We start from the raw sequence: 24,771 nt of genomic DNA, 5'->3' as shown, positions 1-24,771 counted from the left end.
GAGCCACCCAGGCTGCAGAAGTTCTAAGTTTTTTTTGTCAGGACCCCTTTACATTCTTAAATTTATTGAGGATCCCAAACAGTTTTTGCTTTTGTAGGATATATTGATACTAACCATGGATATTAAAACTGAGAAAGGTGAAGATTTCCAGTACATATTAACAAAATAAAACTGAGAAATGTTTAAAACAATACAAAACCCCATTAGCCATCAGAATGATGTCAGCACATGTCAAGTAATCTCTGGAAAACTTACTGTCCACTCTGAGACAGTGAAAAAGGCAAATAACATCTTAGTATTATTATGAAAGTAATTTGACCTTGGGGGCTCCTAAAAGGGTCTCGGAAAACCCAGTGGTCCCTGGATTACGCTTTGAGAATTGCTAGCACAGGGGGAAAGAGAAGGAAGAAAATACACTACAGGATAAATTATTCTCTCTCGGTACTGGGATTATAATTTATTTTTATTTGCTTTTTTGTACTCTTCTGTTTTAAAAAAAAGTAAAATTTGGGGCGCTTGAGTGGCTCAGTCCCTTAAGTGTTCCACCTCCACTCAGGTTATGGTCTCACGGTTCCAGGGTTCAAGCCCCACGTGGGGCTCGGTGCTGGCAGCTCAGAGCCTGGAGCCTGGTTTGGATTCTGTGTCTCCCTCTCTCTCTCTGCCCCTCCCCCACTCGCGCTCTCTAAAAAATCAACATAAAAAAAGTAAAATTTAATGACCAAGGGTTGTTTTTGCAAACAAAAGTCAAGACAATACCCCCGTCTCCATAACATTGTTGTAAGACCCAAACAGTAATAACATATTTGACTGTAGGAAAAAAACATATTTGGCTGTACGAAAAAAAATTAAACAGAGCTCTAACCTGAAACTAAGGGTCCGATTTCCCGTGTCAATCCCAGGCGTGGAAATGAAAGGTCTTACCCCCTTACGTTCCACCGTCTAGTTTAGGGAGTCGATAGAAGTGCATACACAATTGTATTGCAAGGTTATAGTAAACATCGCGACGGTCCCAAATGCAGCAGCTCCATCCTACACAGATTTGCAAACTCCGGCGGGGAAGAGAACCACCCACCGCAAACATACACCACGGGACTGCGGACCTCAATCCCGGAACACCTCACTCAACGAGGCAGTCAGCATGGCGCATGCGCCTCACGAGCGTTTGAGGGAGGTGGGGGTTAAAGGAGACTGACACTGGGCTCGGCCTCCCAACACTGTAGCCCCGCCCTTTTACCCTGCTTCCCTCTCTGAGTGGCTGCAAGACTAGTGAGACTAGTTTCCCATTGGCCGCCAGCGAAACCGACATCCGGCTTGGGCGCAGGGCCGCGGGGACCGGAGACCGCCATGGTGCGATTCAAGCACAGGTAAGCGGCGGAGGCCGGATGAACACTGCGGCGTTAGGTTCGCGGCCCCGGCTCCGCGCTCACTTCCCTTCTGCCTCCGCAGGTACCTGCTCTGCGAAGTGGTGTCTGATGATCCCCGCTGCCGCCTGAGTCTGGAGGACCGAGTGCTGAGCGGCCTTGTACGAGACACAATCGCTCGCGTGCACGGGACTTTCGGCGCAGCCTCCACTTCCATCGGCTTCGCGGGTGCGAGGGTGCTGGGGAACTAGGTGGACAGCGAGATTGGGAGGGAGCGGGGTCGGAAAAGGGAGAAGGAAGGGGTAAGAGTGACCGCAGGAGCTTCCAAGCCCGATACACAATCTTAGGTTCTAATGCAGGATATCGTCCTCTTGAGGCCACTCGGAGCCTGAGCCCAAAGTCTGAACGAGTCGAAGTTAGGCAGAAAGCTAAAAGCAGGGGCGCCTGGGTGGTTAAGTTGGTTAAGTGTTAAGTGTCCGACTTCAACTCAGGTCATGATCTCGCATTTCCTGAATTCCAGCCCCAGGTAGGGCTCTGTGCTGACAGCTTGGAGCCTGCCTAAGAGTCTGTGCCTCCCTCTCTCTGCCTCCCCCCCGCCCCCCGCTCCCATCTCAAAAATAAACACACATCAAAGAAAAAAAATTTTTTAAAGAAAAAAAGCTAAAAACAAGGCAGTGGGACTTGGGGCAAGAATCTCCTTTACGTATTTGACATAGTATACTGGGGGTTGCGATTGAATTAGCAGGATAATGAATTAAATGGGGGAAGATGTGTAGTTCCGAGTAAGTTATTTGGGGTTATATTGACATCCCTTGGGGGGGGGGGATGGTCATAATTACCTCTAAAAAGCCCTTACTAGTACAGGTAGAGTACAGAGCCCACAACTGTGTGTATGTAAATGAGGAAGAGGATTCTTCCCACAGCACCACGTTTTTTAAATTCCTTCCCTCCTTTACCCTGTGCTCAGAATTGAATACTGGAGAATCACTTGCACATAGGCACAATTCACCTACATCAGGTAACTCGCAGTTGGCTGCTTCAAGAGCCTACAGAGCCCAGTTGCAATAGAATGACCTTTCAGTCAAGGGTTTCTTCTGAGGAAGATGGATCTCTGCTAGCCCCAACCTCACTTATCAGTGATTTAGAAGAGCATTTACAATTCCGAATTCATTCACCAGTTCTGAGTGGTGTGCAAAGCACTGGATGTGGTTTATCCCCTTTACATAAATGAAGGTCTGTTCTAAAGCTTTTTTTCCTTTAGGAATTTGTTTTTACCCGCTGATAATACATCCCAAGTGCCACTGCCTGGCACCTAGGAGACTTTCAGTCACTCTGAAGATTTTTAAGTGAATCCAGCGTTTCCCAAAATGATTTTTTTCCTCTGTAGTGCGATACCTCAATGCCTATACTGGAATAGTGCTACTTCGATGCCGGAAGGAATTCTACCAACTTGTGTGCTCAGCTCTTCCTTTCATTACATACTTGGAGAACAAAGGACACCGTTACCCGTGTTTTCTCAACACTTTACACGTGGGAGGTAGGAGTGCATATGGTATGGTTGCTGGCGTTTAATAGTAACAGGTTCAGGGTTCAGTCTTGACAGCCGGTGGGTCTTCCTGCTGTCCTGCTAAGAACAAGACCCTTTCACCAGCTTGGAAAACCTTGAAGCAGACACCTTTCACGAGCTGTGGACCACAAAGCTCTTTCACTTGCCAGGTACAATTCGAACGTGTCAGAAGTTCCTGATTCATTACAACAGGAGACAGCTGTTGATGTTATTGCAGAACTGCACTGATGAAGGTAAGGGATGTTAGCCCAGTGCCCACTGAGCAGTAACTAACCTGCTGAGTTAGAGGTCACTCCCAAAGACCTCTTTCATCCCTGCTCTCTGCCTTTCCAGGAGAACGGGAAGCTATCCAGAAATCTGTCACAAGAAGCTGTCTACTAGAGGAGAGGTCAGATGAGGAGCAGCTTTCAGATAGTGGTGGTGAGGAGCCTTCTGAAGCAATGGAGTGAACTTCTGGAGGCTATGCTGTGACCAAGATTCAGGGCCCTCTTGTTGGAACAGGACATTCTGGGAGGCAGCAGCATCTTCTAGTTTCCCAAACTGGATGATTGCTGACCAGAGGCCAAGTTATCAGCTTAAAATGGAGGACTTGTTCACTTAAACTGAACGTCACTTTCACCTAGAGGGTCTGGTTAAGTGATTCTGCAGGTGGTGAAGCCCCTGTGGTTACAGACATCTCTGTATCTCATTGCCTGGCCGAAAGTAGGTCTGTTAAATGTCCTTGGCTTCTGTAGCATTTAGCATACTTAAGTTCAAGTTTGGCCAACTCTCCTTCCCCGCCCCCACTTCCCCCCCCCAAGCTCATTGGGAAGGCTGGCTTCCCTACAGGATAGCAGATGCATAGCTTCCCACTTGAGGCCTTGTGCCCCAATCCCTAGGATGAATCCTAAGTAATCCAGGTCATGTTGAGTATTGAGACACAGCAAATGAACTGGTACAGATGTATAGCTGGTCTCAGTCCTGACCCACAGGGCCTTAAACACACCAGATTCCTTCCCAATTATAATCAGGCAACAGGACAATGTAGTTTTCCTACTTCTCTTGAGGGGCAACAAAACCTAGCCTTGCCTGACAAGCAGCAGCTGCCAGCTTCCAGTGGTTTCCTGCAGTTCACCCTTCCCCTGCTGTCTACACCTGCCAGGCACCTGATGACCAGGGACCCTGCCACACTCACAGAAGCAGGGAGGTTTTGATCTACTATCTACTAATGACATTTCTAGGATCTGTTTTCTTGAATAAAACATGTTCTTCAGAGTCTCTTACAGATTTAACAGAAGGATTTGTAATTTTTGCTTCAACATGTCCCCTCACTTTCAAGGCTGAAACATCCTCATCCACCCAGGGGAGTTCCTATTCCCGGATTTCTGAACCTCTTTTAAGAATGATGGGTTAAAACTAAGCCCAACTCAAGAACCCTTTAGGCCTGACACTAGGAAGAGACACTGCTCCCTGATAAAAGTGCTCAAGCTCCTGGTAGGTGTTACTTGAACCTAATTAAGGGGGTATGCCTGGGTGGCTCGGTTGGTCAAACGTCCATCTGACTCGATTTCTTCAGCTCAGGTCATGTTCTCAGGGTTCATGAGTTCGGGCCCCACTGTCAGGAACTATGCTGACAGTGCAGGGCCTGCTTGGGATTCTCTCTCTCCTTTTCTCTCGGCCCCTCCCCCACACTCAAAATAAACATAAAGTCTTAACCTATTTAAGAGGTGTGTCTACCTAACCTGTAATGAACTTTAAAAAACCAGAAAGTTCTCATTGCTTGTGCAGGTGATTTATTGCAACTATTTGCCTTCACATTCTATTATACCTAGAGGGTCACTTTATTAAGCAGCAAAATAATTCACATCACTCAAATTCAGCTGAAACCAAGGCACAGACTATTTCAGATGACAGGGACACAGTGGGTGCCCCACCGCTTTCAAACCTGCCCTAGCTCCTACAATTCAGGCCACTGTCACTGCAAACAGGCTTGACCTAAAAGTTGGCAGATTCCAGGGCTTCTTTAGTAACCATAACCATTACAGCTTTCCTTGCCCAAAAGCAGCCACATTCAAGAGGTGGCTAAAACCCTCCATCACATATGTAAGCAACCCAGGTCTGGCACCACAGCTAACTACTTCTCAGAAGAAAAACTGCAATTCAGGCTAGGTGTCCTAAATCCATTTTATTCCCATCCTCCTGTTTATTTAACATGAGAACTAAACAGGAAAGATCTGACTTGTTCTAAAACACACACTGATAGGTGTGCAGAAGCCACGATGCCCTGACATGTCGGCAGAACAGCGCTAGGGGTGTGGGCTGCTCCAAGGGATGCTGAAGGGACTCCACAATTTATTTGGGTTGAGAGAAACTAGTTACATGGGTCAAAAAGACTAACCTGGTAACAAACTAAAAATACTGGCAGGAAGAGAGATCTCTTGTGAGTGTCAATACTTTATTTTGGTGTAAAGACGGGAAGCTGGAAAATACACTGTATTTAAAATTTTCTTGGTTCCCCCTCACACTGTGGAAACCCCCTCCCCCCCCAGAGCTAATCTGTTCAAACTCAAATACTTAAAAATTACAGCAGCAAAACAAAAGCACAGAAAAAAGAAAACCAGATGGAGAAGGTAGCCGGGGCCAGTAGTGTCACTTGGTGTGGACGACTGAGGTGCTGAACAGGAGCTTTTGTTTCTGTTTTTTTCTTTTCTTGCCTCCTTTCTCTTCTAAATGGAAACACAGAAAGAACTTAGCTTAGAATGCCATCCCCTTGCCCCAGCCAGTTTCATTCCTGAGAGTCCCAGAGTGGCAGCTAAGGTTCTAGAATGAAGACCCCCTGGATTGAGATACCAGTCCTTGCACACTCCAGGTATCTGGGCAAGTCACCTTATACCCTAGACCCGTTTCCTCATCTGTAACATAGTTCTACCCATTTAATATGGTTGCTGGGAGAATAAAATGAGCACAATGCTAGGTAGGCACGGAGAAGGCACACCATAAGTGCTAGTCATCTTGTCTAACTAAATACTACAGAATGGCGTAGGCTCCAAGCCTGACTTCATCTATTAGCCACCCTCTACCAAACTCAGGATTCTACAATACTCTCTGCTACATCTTAGAAAGGAAAAAATAAGAGTTCCTCAGAGTTTCACATCTGGGCCTCAATAATTAATTTGGAGTAGCAAAAACATCCTATCTGGCATACTATATGGACTATTGGCTGATATTAGCATGTGAGCCTACAGGCTCAGAGAAAAGTGCCTAATTAGTGATGCCCGCCACAGGATCCAGGTGGAAATGACAACTATGTACTGAGCACTCGCTTTTCTTGGCCTTTACCAGAGAGGGGATCTGAAGTAGCTGGTGTGTCCAGTTTCATGAAGGCTGCTTCAATAGCTTGGCTGAAGGAATTCTGGAAACTGGGCACAGGAACACGGTCTGAGTTATCACTCTCCCCATCGCTGTCCACAGGAGCAGGAGGAACTAAGCTGTTTTCATCTGTAAAATACCAGTGCTAATTTACTTTCTGAAAGGAGCCACATTCCCCCTCCACCAGAGGGCCATTCTCACCTTTCTTTGGAGCAGTTTTGGGCCACACATCTGCTTTTGCTTTTCCAACTCTCAGCATCTGCCAAAGTGGGAAAGAAGGAAGAGAAGAATTTAAGTAACCAGTCCAATTTCTTTACCAGACTTGCGTCTTGACACTGCCTGGCTAAAGGGACAAAGAACTAGCACCTCTGGAAAAAAGGATTTTCCAAGTACTTCTCTCCTTAACACACAGTTTCAGTCACGTCCTCTGTATCATGACCAAAAGAACTAGCAGTGAAACTCCCAAGGTGGGAAACCAAAGCCCGTTTTGTTCCTTAGGAAACCGTATAGAACAGTGCACGGACTGTACAAGAGGTTCTTCCTCAGACTCTCAAGTTGGAAATCCTGACTTTGTGTCAATCCCTTCTTCTGGTAAGTTTTTCCTGCTCTTTGTGGGAACCCCCCTAAATATAAACCTCTTGGAATAAGCAGTGTGCAGTACCCTCCAATTTTAAAACGAAACCACCTGGTTCTCTAACTCCAGTTACTTAAGGCCAAGAAAATCAATTTAACTTTATCCTGAAACTGCTCCAACAGCTGTCATTACCCTTCAGTCTTTGCTTTTCCAATAGCTCCTCAATTATTAACTTTTAGATCCAACCATAGACCAGACTCCTCCATGTACAATAAAAATCAGAACCATCCCTCCTGCCCCCGAAATGAGGAATTCTTTCATCTTATGTGGCCAAGGCCAGCTTCTTAATTATTGAGGGCCACTATGAGTTACATATGCCACATATGCCATGCAACTCAAAGCAGGCTGAATTTTATTACTGGAAAACTACCAAGAGACAAGCCCCATGAAATTCAAATAAAAATGTCATCCTAATGTGTCATCCTAAAGTATGTGTCCCAAAGTGAGGTACAATAGTATTAAAATTGGCATGGATTGGCAGAGGTTGATTTCACTGAATAACCTTTCTTCATCATGTACCACTTTGATGATCTTTTCCCTTGGTCCTTGGGAATTTGGGGTCCAAAGAATATGGACTCTGAATCATCTTACTCTTAACAGGTCATTAAAATACATAACACCTATGTGTTGTTCTTGCCAGAAATGTTTAAATGTTTAACCTGAATCCACTCATGAAAAAAGAAACAAATCCAAACCGTAGGACACTATATACTACTGGTCTGGATGCTTCAAAAATATCCATGCCACAGGAAGAAAACAAAGAGAGGCTAGAGAAACCGTTATGGATCACAGGAGAGTAAAGATACATGACAAATACATGCAATGAGCAATCTTTTTTGGACCAGGCTAAAAACAATACAGGACCATTCAGACAAATGGAGAAATATGAAACAGATACTATATTAGGTATTCTACTAGCTGAAGTTCTTTCATGTGATCATGACAACTGGTAGTTCTATAGAAGAGTATCATTTGGGGGCACTTATCTCATAAATAATTGGTTGTAAACTCATTCATGAGGTCTGTAACATTTTCAACACAGTGTAACAAAAGAGAAAGCAGATATAGCAAAATGCTAATAACTGGTGAACCCAGGTAGAAGGTATGAGCGTTCATTATACTATTCCTTCAACACTTTCAAGTTTGAAGTTATTCAACATATAAAGCTGAAAAAAGCAATGGCAATAAAACCTACTCTAAAGAAACAACTTAAGAAGTGCCTGGGTAGGCTCAGTCAGTTAAGTGTCTGACTCCTGATTTTGGCTCACGGTTTGTGAGCCCAAGTCGGGCTCAACAGTGACAGCAAGGAGCCTGCTTGGGATTTTCTCTCCCCTCTCTCTCTGCCCCTCCCCCTGCTCAATTACTCTCTCTCTATAAATAAACACTAAAAAATGAAACAAAACTTAAGCATCTGACATAATTCCTGGGAGCCACTTGATTATAACCCCTAAAGCCCATCAGTTAATACTCAGGATTCCTCTCAATTATTTCTTCCTCCTTGACTTGAGGACTCTACTTACCAAAGTCCAATTCCTGCTTATATCTCAGCACACACTGAGAAACATTGTGAGAAACCTCCATTATCACGTGCTCTAAAGAAATGTTAAGCTAATGATCCCAAACAAGCCCCAAAAGGTTAATACTAACTTCTAAAGCTCAGCAAGCTGTCCCCATCCTTCCTCAGTTATCTCAATGCAGGAATGCTGTTTTAAAGATTAATAAAATGATCTGACATCTCGGCCTCAAATCCAAGAGAACAAGATGGGTCATCAGCAGCTTCATGGGAGCCAGCTGAGGAAATCAGGCCAGAGTTTGAGGTCTGCTCAAACCGGCATGGTCTGATTCACAAATACAGCCTCACTATGTGCCGCCAGTGTTTCCATCAGTATGCAAAGGACACAGGCTTCAGTAAGCTGGATTACGTGAACTTCCTTGAATGGGTCATGCAAGAGACCTACCTTAATGCTAACTTATTGTACATAAACTAAAAACACTTAAAGACAAAAACAAAAACACAAAAAGATGTGACATCAAGTGTCACTGCCCTAGTGTTCCTCTACCCCAGCTGCCCAAGGAAGACAGTTTGGCTAGTTATAGGACAACCAAAACAAGCTTTCCCTTCCCAAAGTAAAGAGAAATCATTTATCATATGTCACAGATACATACCACCTGAATCAGAAGTCCTAGAACCAGCGACAATCTGAAATTGATGTCTCCCCAGCCCCTAAAACAATGCTCAGTAACCAAGTAGTTGATGATTTGTTAAATAACTAAAGCTCTGATTCTCCCTCAGCTAATCTTGGCCTCTTTCCTTGATAAGTCCACAATAACATCTGAGACAAAATCTTTAAGATTTCCTCCTAAAAAAGCTTTCCGTGATTATTACCATCAACACAACATTAGCCTGTCTCTCCCTCTCCAGCAGAAAGATTTCAAGAACAAGCAGCTCACATTAAATACCTGTGAACTGCTTCACAAGCAGAGATTTACCTGGGCAAAGGAAGGGAAGGGAGAGTCTTCTTCCAGACTCCCAACGCAGAATGAAGGACTGCCCTGACTGGCAGTTGGTGACAGAGGGGTCAGCAGAAAGTCTGAAAGGAAACCAGAGACCTGATTATATAAGTCGAGTTCCAAGAGAGAAGAGATGAACCCTGAATCAGGTCTGGATAATTACCAGCCCCATCACAAAAAGCAAACCTTGATCCAATTTCAATTCTGCCATGTTCTTACAAAGTTAAGAACATGGCCTATTATTCACACTAGTGATCTAGGGAAAGAAAAGTTTAGTAGTCACAGTAATACTGGAAAGCATGGCAGAATCCACTCCCACACCAAGAAAAACCCTTTCCACATCAGTGGACTCTCAAGGCCTAGGTAGTGGACTGTCATAGACTAGTTTTATGTGAATGAAAAAGTTCTAAGATAAAATTTAATCAGACCAGCCTTTATGTTCCAGCCAGATATGTATGACCTGTTCTATTCAGTTAGTACCCAAAACACACATCCAAACAAACAAAATCCAACATGAAGATGGAAGCTTTTCCCTGATACTCCCTAGGTAACAGTCTTCTCCATCCTTTCTGACCTACAGGTGGGTATTTCCCATGTCTACCCACTGCCCTGATCATTGCTGGAAGGGAGAGGCCTATTCACTCTCCCAGTAGCAGACCCTTCCACAGTCAGCCAGGGCTATTTAGTACTTTCAGTCCTAGGTCTATCCAACCGCTCTTGTTTTAAGACATTAAAGCCCATTCCTTCAAAAAAGCTAGTATTTGAAAGCATGTACACAACCAATTTTTATATCACAGATAATGTAATCAAAGTTCTGCCATATTCCTCTGTATATCAGCTCTCAGACTAAAGAGCATAATGGTCGTGCATACTGCCCTCAAGATTTAGGCTGCAGTCACAGTCCCTGTCACTAAGCCCCTGCCCTAGCCTGAGGCTCCTAATCTGCACAGTGACAGGTATATGATCATAAGAGTCACCAAGAGTTTTAAATATTCTGCTCTTGGACTATTCTTTAAAATGGCCGGCTGAGGGACACCTGGGTGGCTCAGTTGGTTAAGCGTCTGACTTCGGCTCAGGTCACAATCTCACAGTTCGTGAGTTCAGGCTCTGCACGGACAGCTCTGAGCCTAAAGCCAGCTTCAGATTCTGTGTCTCCATTCTCTCTCTCAAAAATAAATAAACATTTTTTAAAAATGAAATGGCTGACAGAGAAATTTTAATTATCAAAAACTATCTGCCAGGTGGATAAAGGTCATAAAAGACAGATCTCTGAAATTATAGTAACTCTTAAATGTTTAATTTCATAACAGATTAATAGTTTCTCAATATGAGAAAAAAATAATTTTTAAAAAGCTAAAGGCCTCTTTGAACGACCTCTCAATCCCAATCTCACTCCCTAGAGTAAAACAGCATTACCAGTCTGAAACATAATCATTTCAATATCTTTTTTTCCTTTTCTTTCTTTGTTTTTTTAAGTTAGACTCTGCACCCAACATGGGGTTTGAATTGATGACCCTGGGATCAAGAGTCGGATGTTCTACTGACTAAGCCAGCCATACTCCCCTCAATACTCTTCTATATATTTAGATATATAAACTCTTAACGAAATACTGTTTTTTGTATTTTTTTTTTTAAATCCACAAATGTGGGACACCTGGCTGGCTCAATTTGTAGAGCATGTGACTCAGGGTCTTGAGTTCAAGCCCCATGTTGGGTGTGGAGTCTTTAAAAAAATAAATAAAATCCACAAATGGTCTTGTTCTACAACTTCCTTTTATCTTAAAGGTCCACCCACTGGACCTTAAAGGACCACCCATTGGTTCACAAACACAGCTATTACCCTCCTCAATATGTTAAGTATTTCATAGTATAGGGGCACCTGGGTGGCTCAGCCGGTTAAGCGTCCAACTTCAGCTAAGGTCATGATCTCACAGTTCATGAGTTCGAGCCCCGCGTCGGCCTGTGTGCTGACAGCTAGCTCAGAGCCTGGAGCCTGTCTTCGGATTCTGTGTCTCCCTCTCTGTCTGACCCTCCCCTGCTCATGCTGTCTCTATCTCTCTCTCAAAAATAAATAAAAACATTAAAAAAATAAAAAAATAAAATAAAAAAAAGTATTTCATAGTATAAATGGTATATAACTCAGCCATTATCTTACCACTACATTTTGTAGGCTTTCCCCCCCTACTATAAACAATGCTACAATAAGGAGATGCATACAAAAATGCTTAATTTTACAAGGGGATTATTATATCAAACGTACAAACTAGAAATAAAACAGCTGAGGGTGGAGGGGTGCCTGGGTGGCTCAGTTGTTAAGCATCAGACTTAGCTCAGGTCATGGTTTCATAGTTTGTGAGTTCAAACCCCACACCAGGCTCTGTCAGCAGCCTGCTTCAGATTCTATATCCTCCTCTCTCTCTCTCCCCTGCTTCCGTGCTCTCTCCCTCTCAAAAATTAATATAATACATTTTAAAAAATCTTTAGAAATAAAACAGCTGGGTCACGGGAAAGAATCTAAGTTTAACTTTCCTGCCATATGAGCTGCCTTGAGGTTCTGAGGTTTTTAGAAGACAGCAGGGTATAAAGTAGTACAGCCAATGAGAAAAGTGAATCAAACGGCAAAAATCTGATGTACCTCAGGAATATATTAACTACCCAAAGTAAAGTTAGTCACCTAAAGATGCCACCATACTAAGTAGGTTAGAGTTGTAAATTCAGATACTAGGGCCTTCCTTAAGGTCTGTGGCTGGTAGGCAACTTCTTTCTTTAAATCCCAACTCATTTACCTGCTTGGGAACCTGGACTTCTGCTAAGAGGAGAAAGGGAGAGGGCACCATGGCCCTCGGTGCTGGTGGGACCCAAAGCAGAATCAGAGGTGCAGGTATAGGAATTGAAGGCAGGAAACTGCTGTAGATTCTCTAGGGGAATGTGGACTTCTGGATCTGCAAAGAAAAGAGAAGAATAGTAGGCCACTTAGAATATTCCTCAAATCTTTTCCAACAGTTGAGGATAGTCAATATGAATCCCCTAAGGCTCTAAGGGATATAATCAGACACTTTAAAACCCAAATTTGTAATAACTGTCACTTCATGGGGCTTAAACTCACAAGCCATGAGATCATGATCTGAGCTAAAGTCTGATGCTTAACCAAATGAGCTACCCAGAAACCCCTTTATTTTTGTTTTAAAATAAAACCCGTTTTTGGGGCACCTGGCTGGCTCTGTTGGTAGCATGCAACTCTTAATCTCAGGGTTGTTCAAGCCCCACACTGGGTGTAGAGATTACTTAAAAAATAAAATCTTAGGGGTACCTGGGTAGCTCAGTCAGTTAAGCATCTGACTTTGGCTCAGGTCATGATCTCACAGTTCATGGGTTCCAGACCCATGTCAAGCTCTACACTGTCAGCCTGCTTCAGATTCTCTGTCTCCCTTTCTGTCCCGCCCCTCTCACGCACGTTCTCTCCATCCCTCTCTCAAAAATACAAAATAAAACCTTTGCTCTTACTATTCTTAACTGAAGCCAGATATTACACACAAGGTTAATTATATTATTCTATGTACTTGTCTTTGGATGTTTCCGTAATAAAGAAGGTAAAATTAAAAAGCTTCTGTTTCTGAAACATCAGTTTTTTTAAACATTTGAGAAATGTGCCAAATAGCTACACTGCATTGGGACCCCAGCTATATACTTATCCCAGCTGGAGAAGAAAAATTTATGTTTACCATACCATATGTAGTCAAAATGGTGAAGTCCTTTCCCTAGCTGAGGACTCGATTCTTTGTTTTCTGGAGGATAAATAAGCAAGCCCTCATGTCACACTAATCTCCTAGGTTCAATGAAGCTTACGTGGAAGAAGCACATCAAAAGACACTGTACTTATAAGAAAGAGCTCTTAAATCTAACCTCCTGCATAGCCTTCCTACTTTGTCAAGGTTTCTACTATATCAGACCCTGTGGCAGACTTGCTGTATATAGAGGTCTCCTTTAATAGAGTCAACGGTGGGATCACTGCTCCATTCAGAACGCACAGGAGACAATCCCCAGATTCAGCAGACCTCCAATTTCCTTCCCCAGAACAGGTTTTTTCACCTACTATGCCAGGGATGAATTTAATCTCATCCCTTCTTAAAAGCTATGAGCTTTGACCCACATTAATTCACTTAATTCTCAAATAAGCCTATGAAGGAGGTGCTCTCATGACTCACATTTAAGAGCTAAAAAAAAAAAAAAACAAGGCAGAGCGGAGATGTGAACCAAGCAGTCTGGCTCCCGGGCCCAAGCACAGAGTCTCTCTACGAGGATGCGCAGCTGTACTAGTCCAAGAGAGTTCCTGAACTTACACTTGCCCTGTTTCTTGTTCTCCTCCATCTCAATCCTGCGCTCCCGGCGGCGTTCCTCCCGAGCCTTCTTCTGGCGTTGACGTTTCCTCTTCTCAATGTCATCTGTGGGATGATCCGAGGGTGAGGAGGCAGACCAAGGACAACATGGCCATTAACTCCTCCCGGAGTTAGTGACTTAGTTACTAGTCACTAAGGCCCCAAAAGGAGGCAGCTGGACTGAATGAACAGCTGGAGTATGGTATGGAGGCTCATGACAGAGCTCCTCAATTCCTCCCACACTGGGTTTCCAATCAGAACCCCTAAGCTCCACTATGAAAAGAAGTATTCTTACCTGAGAATATCTCCAGAGTTTCCTTTGAGACCACAGGAGGCTGCAGAGCCAGTTCACAGATGCTGAACTCACAGGTGAGTGGCAGGTGAGAGAGGTATCTGTGACGCTGTCGAACGTCCTACCGTGGAAAAGGGACCAAAACTCAACTAACACCAGGCTGAGCTTTGAGGACAGAGATTTCCACCCCAGACAGCCAACTCTTTGGAGCTCAAAGAGTAGTGCTCAAGTTATCACCATTTTGCAAAGCCAAACAGAAACCATCAATTGACATTCAACAAGGTAGAATGATCAACCAAAAGCAGTTTTTAGGTTTGTGCTGCATATGAATAAATTGAGCCTGGTAATAAATAATTCAAAGGTGACCAGCTGTTTCTGATTTTCTGGAACCCACAACTAAGGAGAGTGAACAGGGGAAAATAAAGAGTATTTGGTGGCAACAAACCTGGGATCCACTAACAGAATTAATAACTGGGAAAGTGGATAAAACAGATTTCCCTACTGAATAAAGCTTGGCCTGAAACAGTAAAAAAAAAAAAAAAAAAAAAAAAAGCCATCAATTTCAGTTTAATTTTCTTTTCCATTCTCTTTCTGCATGTTTATGGAAAGATTACAATGTAACAAGTTTGTGATCAATACAGGGATAACTCTCAAAGGGCAAAACCTTGCATATATAAATTATCAGGTAATAGGTGGCTCAGTCGGTTAAGAGTCCGACTTCGGCTCAGGTCATCATCTCACAGTCCATGGGTTTGAGCCCCGCATCGGGCTCTGTGCTGACAGCTCAGAGCTTGAAGCCTGCTTCAGATCCTGTGTCTCCCTCTCTCTGTCCCTCACCTGCTCGCGCTCTGTCTCTCAAAATAAAATAAAGACATTTAAAAAAATTTTTTAATTAAATAAATAAATAAATGATCAGATAATAGTTAACAGGTATCTGTTAAACCAAAAATGTTTCAATCTTGTATAACCTAGTGTAGAGCCTCCAAAAACTTTTCGATTCCTTGGACATTTCTCCAAAACCATAAGGAAAAAGAGAAAAACTCATCTTCAGTGAAAGTGGGAGATATCTATGTTCCCAAACCACAATAAATGAACCTACAAAGCAGACAGCAGGGTGACTAAAAGAACCCCAACATGGTAAGACAGCACCATTTAACCTCTAAAATCTTTGCAGGCACAAAATCAGTGACAAAAATAGATGTAACAAATACAAAAGCTACGATCCTCGAAGAACTGTGAGTATGGACTGCTTAGGCGCACGTCAAAAAGATCAGGTCAATGGCACTCCGGAACCATGCCCCATGGGTCAGGCAGGACCTTACCTCGGACATGGAGTAGCCGGCGATCTCCACCACGACTGCCGAGATCTTCTCTGGGCTCCGCTCCAGGCTGCCGTACTCCCTCACAAGGCAGCGCACGTTCACAGGGTGCAGGAACATGTACTGCCCGTCCTCCGCTGAAGACAAGCGGCTCTCACACAACAGTCATGGCCAGTCCTCAAGACAGCACCCCCCATACAGCTAAGCCTGCCTCTCCCTCCCTGAGGCCAAAGGCAACAGGCCCAAGCACCCACATCTAGCAGCAAAACCTCCTTCTGCTGAGAGGCCAGGCCATGTCACTGAAGCATCTCTATGGCAACCCAGCCCTCCTCTTAGGGACCCTCACCTTGGTAAAAGTAGTAACAAGGAGAGCCACTCAGGTGTGTGAAGCCTGGCTTGGTGATGGGTTCCTGCTGGCTGGACTCGGTACAAATGGTCCCTTCTCCAAGACTGTCATCTGCTAACTCTGAGTCATCACAAGCTTCAGGCTCCGGTTCAGACACTGCTTCCTCTTCCTCTACCAGAGGGAGAGCAAGAGGACGAGGAGAACCCAGAGAACAAACTTCGGTGGTCTCTTCATCAAAAGCAGACAGGTAGTCTAGCACACCCTGTTGGGACAAAGTCTCCATCAATAGAAAGTACATGTGGCAAAGGTAGGCACATGTACCTTTCTCTACATGTTCTCCTCAGAACCAAGTTCTCTACATGTTTTCCTTGGCAGTCACATTCGTGGGTTTAACATCCCTGGGTAAACAACTAATAAGCACATGGAGAATGTTAATAGTCCCCTCTTCTCCCATGAAGTACAGATTTCACAACATGGCCTACCAGCTCAACAGCAGCCTTGAGGAACAGCAGCCACTCAGTCTGTAACAAGAGCACACTCACCTTCCTGGGTTGAAAAACGGCCTCCTTCGCCAAGGGAGCCATCAGCACCAGTTGTTCCAAAGCAGGCATGACACCAGGGACCTCCGCTCTGCTTTCAGCCAATCCTGACAGAGCCTCTTCCCGAGTCTAGAGCACCAGAGAAGACCAGAGAAAGCTAAGTTTCCAGAAACACACTTAGTCTGAAGGGCAAGGGCTTACAATGGCCTCTCTCAACAGGAGCAAAAGTTAAAGGGCAACAAGACTCAATAGGAAGAGTAAGTACTTAAAACCCTCAATTCTTAAAGGACACAGGGCTGGGGCGCCTGGGTGGCTCAGTCGGTTAAGCGTCCGACGTCGGCTCAGGTCATGATCTCATGGTTCATGGGTTCGAGCCCCACATCAGGCTCTGTGCTGACAGCCAGCTCAGAACCTGGAGCCTGCTTCAGATTTAGTGTCTCCCTCTCTCTCTGACCCTCCCCTGCTCATGTTGTCTGTCTCTCTCAGAAATAAATAAAACATTAAAAAAAAATTTTTTTTTAAAGAAAACATCTTTTTTTTTAAAGAACAAAGCTAACCTAAGAGATTCCAGTGACTCAGTTACAGTTTTAACTTGTTCCTTTCAGCTCCAGCGAGCACTTTAGAAACCACTAACTAGATCAACCCTTCTCTCTCATCACCAAAAGCCAGAGGAAATTGGTTTTAGCCATTCTCTATTCATTATCTTAAATTTGGGACTGAGGTAACTTATCCCCAACATCCTGTCCTGTTTCCAGCACATCATCTTACCTTGAGCTCCTGGATAGCTGCCTCAATAAAGCAGGACTCGGGAGTGTGCTTCTCCTCTGCCAGCTGCTGCTCCAGAGCTATTTTCTCTTCCTGAACTACCCGGTGCAGCACCTGCTCCTTAGAGGCCAGCAGCAACTTGGAGTACTGGCTGTGCTGTTCATCTACAAGAAAGTCAACACGATCACAAACATGCAATATTTAAAGCTTTGTGATCATGTGGCTATACAGGAATTTATACAGCTTTGATCCCCCAAAGTGAAGATGGAGTAATTTAGCATAATTTTCTAAAAATAGTTTAGCAATGACCTTAATATAAGATCTATAACATAACTCTGACCCCATAACACAAGGAATCTAAGAAAACCAAAGACATGGTAAAAAATTTTAGCCAAACTACTGATTACACCATCGTCTGTTAATACCAAAAAATGTTGTACAAACCAGTAAGTCCAATTATAAAGAAATGGTTAATGACATGATGGCATGTTCATTAAAGAGAGTTTTGCAAACATGGAGAGAGCCTAAGTGTCCATCAACTGACGAATGGATCAAGAAGATGTGGTTTACCTAGACCATGGAATACTCCATGGCAATGAGAAAGAATGAAATCTGGCCATGTGTAGCAACATGGATGGAACTTGAGCGTGTTATGCTGAGTGAAACAAGTCAGGCAGAGAAGGACAGATACCATATGTTTGCACATATAGGAGGATTAGGAGGAACTTAATGGAGGACCGTGGGGGAGAAGAAGGGGGAAAAATAGTGGGGGAGAGGGAGGGAGGCAAACGACGAGAGACTCTTGAATACCGAGAACAATACCGAGGGCTGATTGGGGGGGGGAGGGGGGTTAATGGGCATGGAGGAGGATGCACTTGTGGGGATGAGCACCAGGTGTTATAGGGAAACCAACTTGACAATAAACTAATAAAAAAAGAGTGAGTTTTGCAGAATTAAAAATGGTTTCCTGGAGCACATGGCAGACTCCGTTGAAAAGCATGTGACTCTTGATCTCGGGGTTGTGAATTTGAGCCTCATGACAGGTGTAGAGATTATTTGAAATTAAGAAAAAAAAAAAATAGGGGTGCCTGGGTGGCTCAGTCGGTTAAGCATCCGGCTTCAGCTTAGGTTATGATCTCACAGTCCATGGGTTTGAGCCCTGTGTCGGGCTCTGTGCTGACAGCTCTGAGCCTGAAGCCTGCTTCAGATTCTGTGTCTCCCTCTCTCTGTGTCCCTCCCCCACTCACGCGCTGTCTCTGAAAAATGAATAAATGTTAAAAAAAAAAAAAATGTTTTTAAGGGGGCGCCTGGGTGGTTCAATCACTTAAGTGTCCAACTTCAGCTCAGGTCATGATCACAGTTCGTGGGTTCGAGCCCCACAAAAGGCTCTGCGTGGACATCTCAGAGCCTGGAGCCTGCACTGGATTCTGTACCTCCCTCTCTCTCTGACCCTCCCCTGCTCACACAGTCTCTCTCTTTCTCAAATAAATAAAACATTAAAAAAATTTTTTTTTAATTTTAATTTAAAAAATTAAAAAGTAATAAATAAACTTTAAAATTTTTAAATGTTTTTCTTAGAGGACATTCAGTGACATGTAGAAATAGCAACATTATATGAATATAAAGCAGACACCAAAAACTAGAAAACTTAATCCCAATCTTGCAAAAATATATGAGTAGAAAAATAATGTACAATTTTGGGATATCTAGAAGTAAAAGGACCATGGATAATTTGTTTCCTTTACTTCCCTCCCTCATATTTTCTGTACTTTTTAAAAACTTTAAGACAATGTTAACTTTTGGGAAACTCTTGAAATGCCCTGTGCTCCCAGTCTCCCATCCTAGTACCTGCCCAGAGATAACCATTTACAAATTCTAAAATGTATCTGTCAAATCTTTTTCTATACATTTATATATCCATAGTCATTTAAGAAAATAAAAGGTTTTTCTGTAAATGATAAACTGTTAAGTTTTGTTTTGCGTTTCCCATCCAACTTGTATTAAATTCTTTAAAAACGTTAATATGAGGGGTGCCTGGATGGCTTAGTTGGTTTAGCATCCGACTTCAGCTCAGGTCATCATCTCATGGTTCATGAGTTCGAGCCCTGCATCAGGCTCTGTGCTGACAGCTGAGAGTCTGGAGTCTGCTTAGGATTCTGTGTTTCCCTCTCTCTCTGCCCCTCCCCCACTCATGTTCTTCCAAAAATAAATGTTAAAAAAATTTTTTAATGCTAACAGAGATCTAGCCTATTTTTTTTTAACCTTCTGTATTGTGTTCCACAGCATAACACAGCTTCTATTATACTGTAACAAAAAATTCTTATACACGCTCCTCAGTACGTGTAATTTCTTTGTATTATGTAAAAATGCTGGATCAAAGGTTGTGTATATTTTAAATACTACCAAATTGCTCCCCCCCCAAAAAGCTGTATTATTGACTTACACTGCCACCATGAACACAGTACTCATTTTCCTGTCCCTGCCAAAACCTGGTGCTCTCAATGTCTTTTCTTCGTGTGTGTGTGTGTGTGTGTGTGTGTGTCAATCTGATAAGGATTTTAATTTGCATAATCTTAGCAAAATTAAATCTCTGTAATTCTTGAGAAGTTATTCCAGTATTCTTTTCTGGGAAATACTTTCATATGCTTAACCCATTCTTCTACTGGACTGTTAATATAATTTATATAACATATATATATATATATATACACACACACATAACATATATAATATAATTTATATAACACCTGTATGTTCCAGACATTAACCCTTAGTCTTGAATGTGTAAATCTTCCCCTTGTTTATCATCTGTTGACTTTAAGGAATCTTGTCAGATTTCATTCTTATAAAATCAAGTTTATCTATCTTTTCTTTTCTAGCTTCTATGGTTTCAGCCTGGTTCAAAAACCCATCCCTACCTGAAGTATTATAAAGATACTATCCTATATGTTCTCTTAAGAATTTTAGATTTTTCAAAGTTTAGGGGTGCCTAGGTGACTCAACCAGTTAAGTGTCTTCTTATTTCGGCTCAGGTCATGACCTCATGGTTTGTGAGACTGAGCCCATCGTCAGTCGGCTTGGATTCTCTCCCTCTCTCTATATGTCTTGTACTAGATTACTGAGTTCCTTGACAACAGTTGCCCAGACTGGCTGACTATGGAATTCTCTAGGCTGGGCACAATGCCAGGTACTATTTCAACAAAATGAAAAATTAAAATGTCTATAACTGAACCATACCTGAAACCAAGAGTTAAACCACTCTCTGTAAATGCCTCTCCAACCTACTAGAATCCTAAAACTGTTCTCCAAATGCTAGAAATGGCTTGCCCAAAGGCTCAAATTTTGACAGTAAAAGATACTATTTGATAGCCCTAAAAGATGTACCCAAGATTATGACCCCCTAAATTAACAGAACTCACCTCCTAGATGAATAGGATGGTCTACATTCATCCATTTGGATTTGGGCAAGGCCAACAACACCCCTTTCTCCCTCTTCATCAGTTGCATCGTAATAGTATCACCAACAACATACTGACGTGACTCAGTGGCAACAACACTGTAACATGGACATTTAGATGTAAAAGAGCAAGAAGTTAGCAGACTGGGGTCTAACCTAATAATTGTCTCCATCTCACCTCTTGAGATCCTTTTTATGCACAGAACTGTAACAGATGGGACATTTACTCCAGGTCTTCTCACTCAGTGAAAGGTAGTGCAGAATGCATGCCCAGCAGAAGATGTGTCCACAACGGGTTATCTTGGCTGCAGTAGGTGGATATAGGCAAATTGGGCAAGATGGCACTTCATGGCTACAAATGCGCTGCAACAAAATGGCACCACGAGTTACACTGCTTTCAAAGTGACATGGGATTGTCAAAGTTGAAGCCTCTCCTCTCCCACCCCTATCCCTGAACATTTCTCCTCAACACATCTTCACAGAATTATTCAAAAGTAAATCATTAAGGAAATCACAATAATGACTTACTAACTACTTAACAGGTATTTTAGGGGCTCCACATCAAAGGAAAAAGGGACAGAAATCAATACATAATCCCATTTATTAAAAAAGATTTTTATATATATGCACACAAAGGTTTATAAAAGGTCAAGAAGTAATGTACCAATAATTTCCAACAGAGAAGTCAAAGAGACCTACACCTTTTATGGGTCTTTTTTTTTTTTTTAACCAATGAATACAGAACATTCTCTGATGTTTTTATAAATTTTCATAGTTAATGAGAAACCAGGCTTGGAGGCCTATCACTTTGAAGAGTATTCTATAGGGGTGCCTTGGTGGCTCAGTCAGTTAAGCATCCAACTCTTGATTTCGGCTCAGGTCATGGTCTCATGGTCATTGGATTGAGCCCCGTGTCAGGCCCGCTGTCAGCTCCCATCAGGCTCCCTTTGGGCTTCATGCCTGGCATGGACCCTGCTTGGGATTCCCTCCCTCCCTCTCTCTCTCTCTCTCTCTGTGCCCCACCTCCACTCAGGCTCACTTGTGCTCTCAAAAAGAGAGAGGGAGGGAGTGAAGGAAGGAGAAGTACTTACATCCCTATAACCTAAGAGCAGCAAAGGAATACTCAGAACCCATTACTTCAACAGAAAACAAAATACAGCAGTGGCTTAGACAGTAGTGCACCTGGTGGCTCACTCACCTGCCACAAGACAGAGGCCTAATTTAACACTGATTACTACAAATGGCCACCAATGAAGCCATGTCCATGCAATGAACCCACCCTAGGTCAGGAGGGTAACCAGAGTTCCTCATGTATTTCTCTGGCTACCTCTTCCCAGGAGAAAGGAAGTCACTGATAAAACTGCATTTATACCTTTGATGAGAGCCCTCAAACTCCCCAATCCTGCAGGCTAATGCCAATTAGAGAGCACAAAATGAACTCCAGGAGAAACCAGGACTGATCTCTGGGGAACTGATCTCTACAGTGAGGCCAGGCAGAAAAAAGGTATCAACAGGGGCGCCTGGGTGGCTCAGTCGGTTGAGTGTCCGACTTTGGCTCAGGTCATGGTCTCACGGTTCATGGGTTCAAGCCCCATATCGGGCTCTGTGCTGATAGCCAGCTCAGAGCCTGGAGCCTGCTTCAGATTCTGTGTCTCCCTCTCTCTCTGACCCTCCCCTGCTCATGCTGTCTGTCCCTCTCTCTCAAAAAAATAAATAAAACATTTAAAAAATTAAAAAATAAAAAAGGTATCAACAATGAAACCAGCCAATAGATGCTGTGTCACCACGGTCCCTTTCTTTAGTTCTCTCTCCACTAACAGCTTATAAGCTTAGCTGAGCTACTCACCACTTGTTCCACAAAGTCCCAGTTGACTAAGGTATCAGGATCAGCAAAATGAACTGTATAGTCTTGGTCTTCAGACACCACAAACTGGCAGCTGGAAATATGGAAGAAGATAGAGAAAAGGCATACTCTCAGAAGCCACCAACAAGCCCTCAACAGAAAATCATCATTCCTTCACTTAGAAATCAAATATAGGCCATTAGCAGCCATGGTTTGTGAAGCACTGAACTAGGACTTCAGCTTCAGTTCTAAGCCCTGGCCCTGGAGGGAATCCAGAGACTTGGCAAGTAGGAGTCTATATCCATGAACTCTGTTTCTTCTGCTTCTAAGCCCAGCCAAGCTGCCTGTAGGCCTCCCTTGAGCTAAAATTAACCCAGACTGTGGCTCTATCAATCAGCAGGAAGCCAGATGTCCTCCCTCCCTTTGAGAAACCATGGCACACAGCTAGTCTTCAAGGCAGTAGAAAGACTGTTCTCAATCATTTGATTAGCAATTTATATAAAGTACTAACCAGTAACTTCAGTCTAGATCCAAAGTCAAATCTTACATTGTAACTAATGACACACAAAAGGAAACAAAAGGGAATCAGTATTTGAGCAAATATATACCAAACACTCCAACCTGTCATCCAATTCTCCCTTAAGTAATCCTCCTCCTTTACAGGAAGAAGATGAAAATAAATAACCCAAGATTGAAGGTCAAAACAAAATTCAAATGTGGGTCCAATTCCAAAGCAAATACTTTTACTACCTCATTATGCTACTTAAGCATTATTTAATTTTAGCATTAACCATTGTATTTATTTAAGCATTATATTCTTTCTTTTAAGCACCAAGAACATCTGGCTTGAAAAGCTGGTTTTCAACACCTGCCACGCTCCCCCCCTCCAAGAGAGTAAAAGAACCAGATCAACTCCCTTTCTGCCACTCTCCCACAGCAATTTAAAAGAAGCTTCTTCTGGGGGTTGAGGGAGAGGGGAAGGGGGGTGACGGGCATGGAGGAGGGCACTTGTTGGGATAAGCACTGGGTGTTACATGGAAACCAACTTAATAATAAACCATGAAAGAAAAAAATAATAATAAAATAAATAAATAAATAAATAAATAAATAAAAGAAGCTTCTTCTAGCACCAACAACTGCACTTTCCGCCCAAGAGCAGACATACTCACTTGGCCTGTAAAAAGAGTTCCTTGTTAAAAGGCTTATGCCCCCACTTGTTCCTTTTGCCCCAGCTGCCATGTCCACTGCCTTCAAAGTGACCCGCCTGGCCACGGGGTTCAAAAGTGAAATTCAACAAGTGGTTCAGATTGATCTTCTTCGGACCAGAGAACTGGGCAGGGCTAAACTCTGCCCGTTGAGCCTCTGCTACCTAGAGAGAATAAGAATGAATCAGAATATTTCAGATTAGAATGACACTGATTGATAGCAGAAACCAGCACAACCCTCCTTCTACACGGCTCAAAATACTAACTAAACAAAACACAGGCTTAAAGTAAACAGTCTTCCTAGGAGAGGGTAATACAAAAGTCTACCTAAGATCTGGATGGGAACAGAAAGGGGGACAAGAGCTTTAGCATATAATTACTTAAACTGTTTAGCCTGCCCTGCTAAATGGCAATTAACTATTAAATGACTAAACCCAACATGACCTCCTCTAGCTACTGGGAAGTACAATGATTTACTTACTGGATTAATCTTTTGACAGTCCCATAGGACTCCTAGACCTTCACTCTTGTTAGCTACTTGTTCTCTAGTTTGTTTCTGGCAAAAGCCAGTCTGTGGAACTATACTCTGGAGGCAGCTTGCAAGCAGCTGCTAACTGCCATGGGCTTCAGGATTCTGCCAGAGATATCCCATCTAAGACACACACTGCTATTCATTGTTAATTAAAACTGACAGAATTAGAACATGTAGGCAGACTACCTCTGTGTCCAGAAATAAATTCAATCAGCAGAGGAGAAATACCACTGCACGTAAGGATGGAAAAAATCACGGTGGGGGCTTTTACAGCTCTCTTAACATTTCCAAATTGAAGCAGTATGTACTTATAAGTCAGCCACTGCAGTTTATGATCCCAATTTATAATTTAATGTCATAAGTACTTTGCCATGTCAGTCATATTAACACATAGTTACTTTAAATGGCTATACACCATTACATCACATAGGTATACTATAATGCCCTTGTGTAGGACACAGACTGTTAGTAGCTTTTCCACTGTCACAAAATAATGTTCTGATTTTTGGATACATCTTTGTGCACAAATATTTGGCCGCCTATCATTTCTTTTGAATGTATAGTAGGAATTACTGGGTCAAAGGAAATACAAGTTTAAGGCTTTTGCTGCTTAGTCAAACTTAGAAATTAGTAAGCAGCACCTGCACAGACATCATAAGCTAAAGAGCACAAAAAG

The 24,771-nt window shown here is 43.0% G+C and overlaps 3 protein-coding genes and 1 pseudogene across 4 annotated transcripts in view; 2 read left to right on the top strand and 2 right to left on the bottom strand.

Annotated features, from left to right (window-relative positions):
• Positions 1 to 1,065, bottom strand: part of CABP1 (calcium binding protein 1) — a 57,827-nt gene extending 56,762 nt beyond the window's left edge. The window contains exon 1 of the mRNA XM_039245135.1: positions 863 to 1,065. The gene's annotated coding sequence lies outside the window, so the exon portion shown is untranslated. The remainder of the gene's footprint in view (positions 1 to 862) is intronic.
• A 247-nt stretch (positions 1,066 to 1,312) lies between these two features.
• Positions 1,313 to 4,199, top strand: POP5 (POP5 homolog, ribonuclease P/MRP subunit). The gene is made up of 5 exons (XM_039246993.1): positions 1,313 to 1,364; positions 1,447 to 1,589; positions 2,749 to 2,898; positions 3,078 to 3,161; positions 3,262 to 4,199. Exons 1-5 carry the CDS (start codon positions 1,345 to 1,347, stop codon positions 3,375 to 3,377), a joined length of 513 nt encoding a protein of 170 aa, XP_039102924.1. The 5' UTR covers positions 1,313 to 1,344; the 3' UTR covers positions 3,378 to 4,199.
• An 878-nt stretch (positions 4,200 to 5,077) lies between these two features.
• The window catches only part of RNF10 (ring finger protein 10), a 35,137-nt gene continuing 15,443 nt past the window's right edge, over positions 5,078 to 24,771 (bottom strand). The window contains exons 3-17 of one of the 2 annotated variants that reach the window (XM_039230581.1): positions 23,528 to 23,727; positions 22,362 to 22,452; positions 20,694 to 20,878; positions 20,478 to 20,614; positions 17,062 to 17,222; positions 16,297 to 16,422; positions 15,755 to 16,016; positions 15,412 to 15,545; positions 14,093 to 14,210; positions 13,762 to 13,863; positions 12,208 to 12,363; positions 9,401 to 9,501; positions 6,478 to 6,535; positions 6,247 to 6,405; positions 5,078 to 5,633 (exon numbers count right to left, since the gene is read on the bottom strand). In XM_039230581.1, the coding sequence (XP_039086512.1) occupies positions 5,557 to 5,633; positions 6,247 to 6,405; positions 6,478 to 6,535; positions 9,401 to 9,501; positions 12,208 to 12,363; positions 13,762 to 13,863; positions 14,093 to 14,210; positions 15,412 to 15,545; positions 15,755 to 16,016; positions 16,297 to 16,422; positions 17,062 to 17,222; positions 20,478 to 20,614; positions 20,694 to 20,878; positions 22,362 to 22,452; positions 23,528 to 23,727 (2,067 nt within the window). In that variant the 3' untranslated portion in view covers positions 5,078 to 5,556. Of the gene's footprint in view, positions 5,634 to 6,246; positions 6,406 to 6,477; positions 6,536 to 9,400; positions 9,502 to 12,207; positions 12,364 to 13,761; positions 13,864 to 14,092; positions 14,211 to 15,411; positions 15,546 to 15,754; positions 16,017 to 16,296; positions 16,423 to 17,061; positions 17,223 to 20,477; positions 20,615 to 20,693; positions 20,879 to 22,361; positions 22,453 to 23,527; positions 23,728 to 24,771 lie in introns of those variants that run through there. The other variant, XM_039230652.1, reaches the window with a different exon arrangement.
• Positions 8,672 to 8,898, top strand: LOC120219685 (annotated as a pseudogene).

This window comes from Hyaena hyaena, unplaced genomic scaffold, assembly GCF_003009895.1.
Source record: "Hyaena hyaena isolate Hyena2069 unplaced genomic scaffold, ASM300989v1 scaffold_0, whole genome shotgun sequence".
Taxonomy (NCBI): Eukaryota; Metazoa; Chordata; class Mammalia; order Carnivora; family Hyaenidae; genus Hyaena; species Hyaena hyaena.
Note: the sequence above shows the minus strand (reverse complement) of the source record. Positions and strands in the feature narration are given on the sequence as shown.

What these genes read in the sequence shown, in the direction of transcription:
- POP5 (XM_039246993.1), top strand. Translation starts at nt 1,345, where the DNA reads ATGGTGCGATTCAAGCACAG. An exon ending in ATGGTGCGATTCAAGCACAG is followed by an intron (nt 1,365 to 1,446) that starts GTAAGCGGCGGA and finishes CTGCCTCCGCAG; the next exon opens with GTACCTGCTCTGCGAAGTGG. An exon ending in GCAGAACTGCACTGATGAAG is followed by an intron (nt 3,162 to 3,261) that starts GTAAGGGATGTT and finishes CTGCCTTTCCAG; the next exon opens with GAGAACGGGAAGCTATCCAG.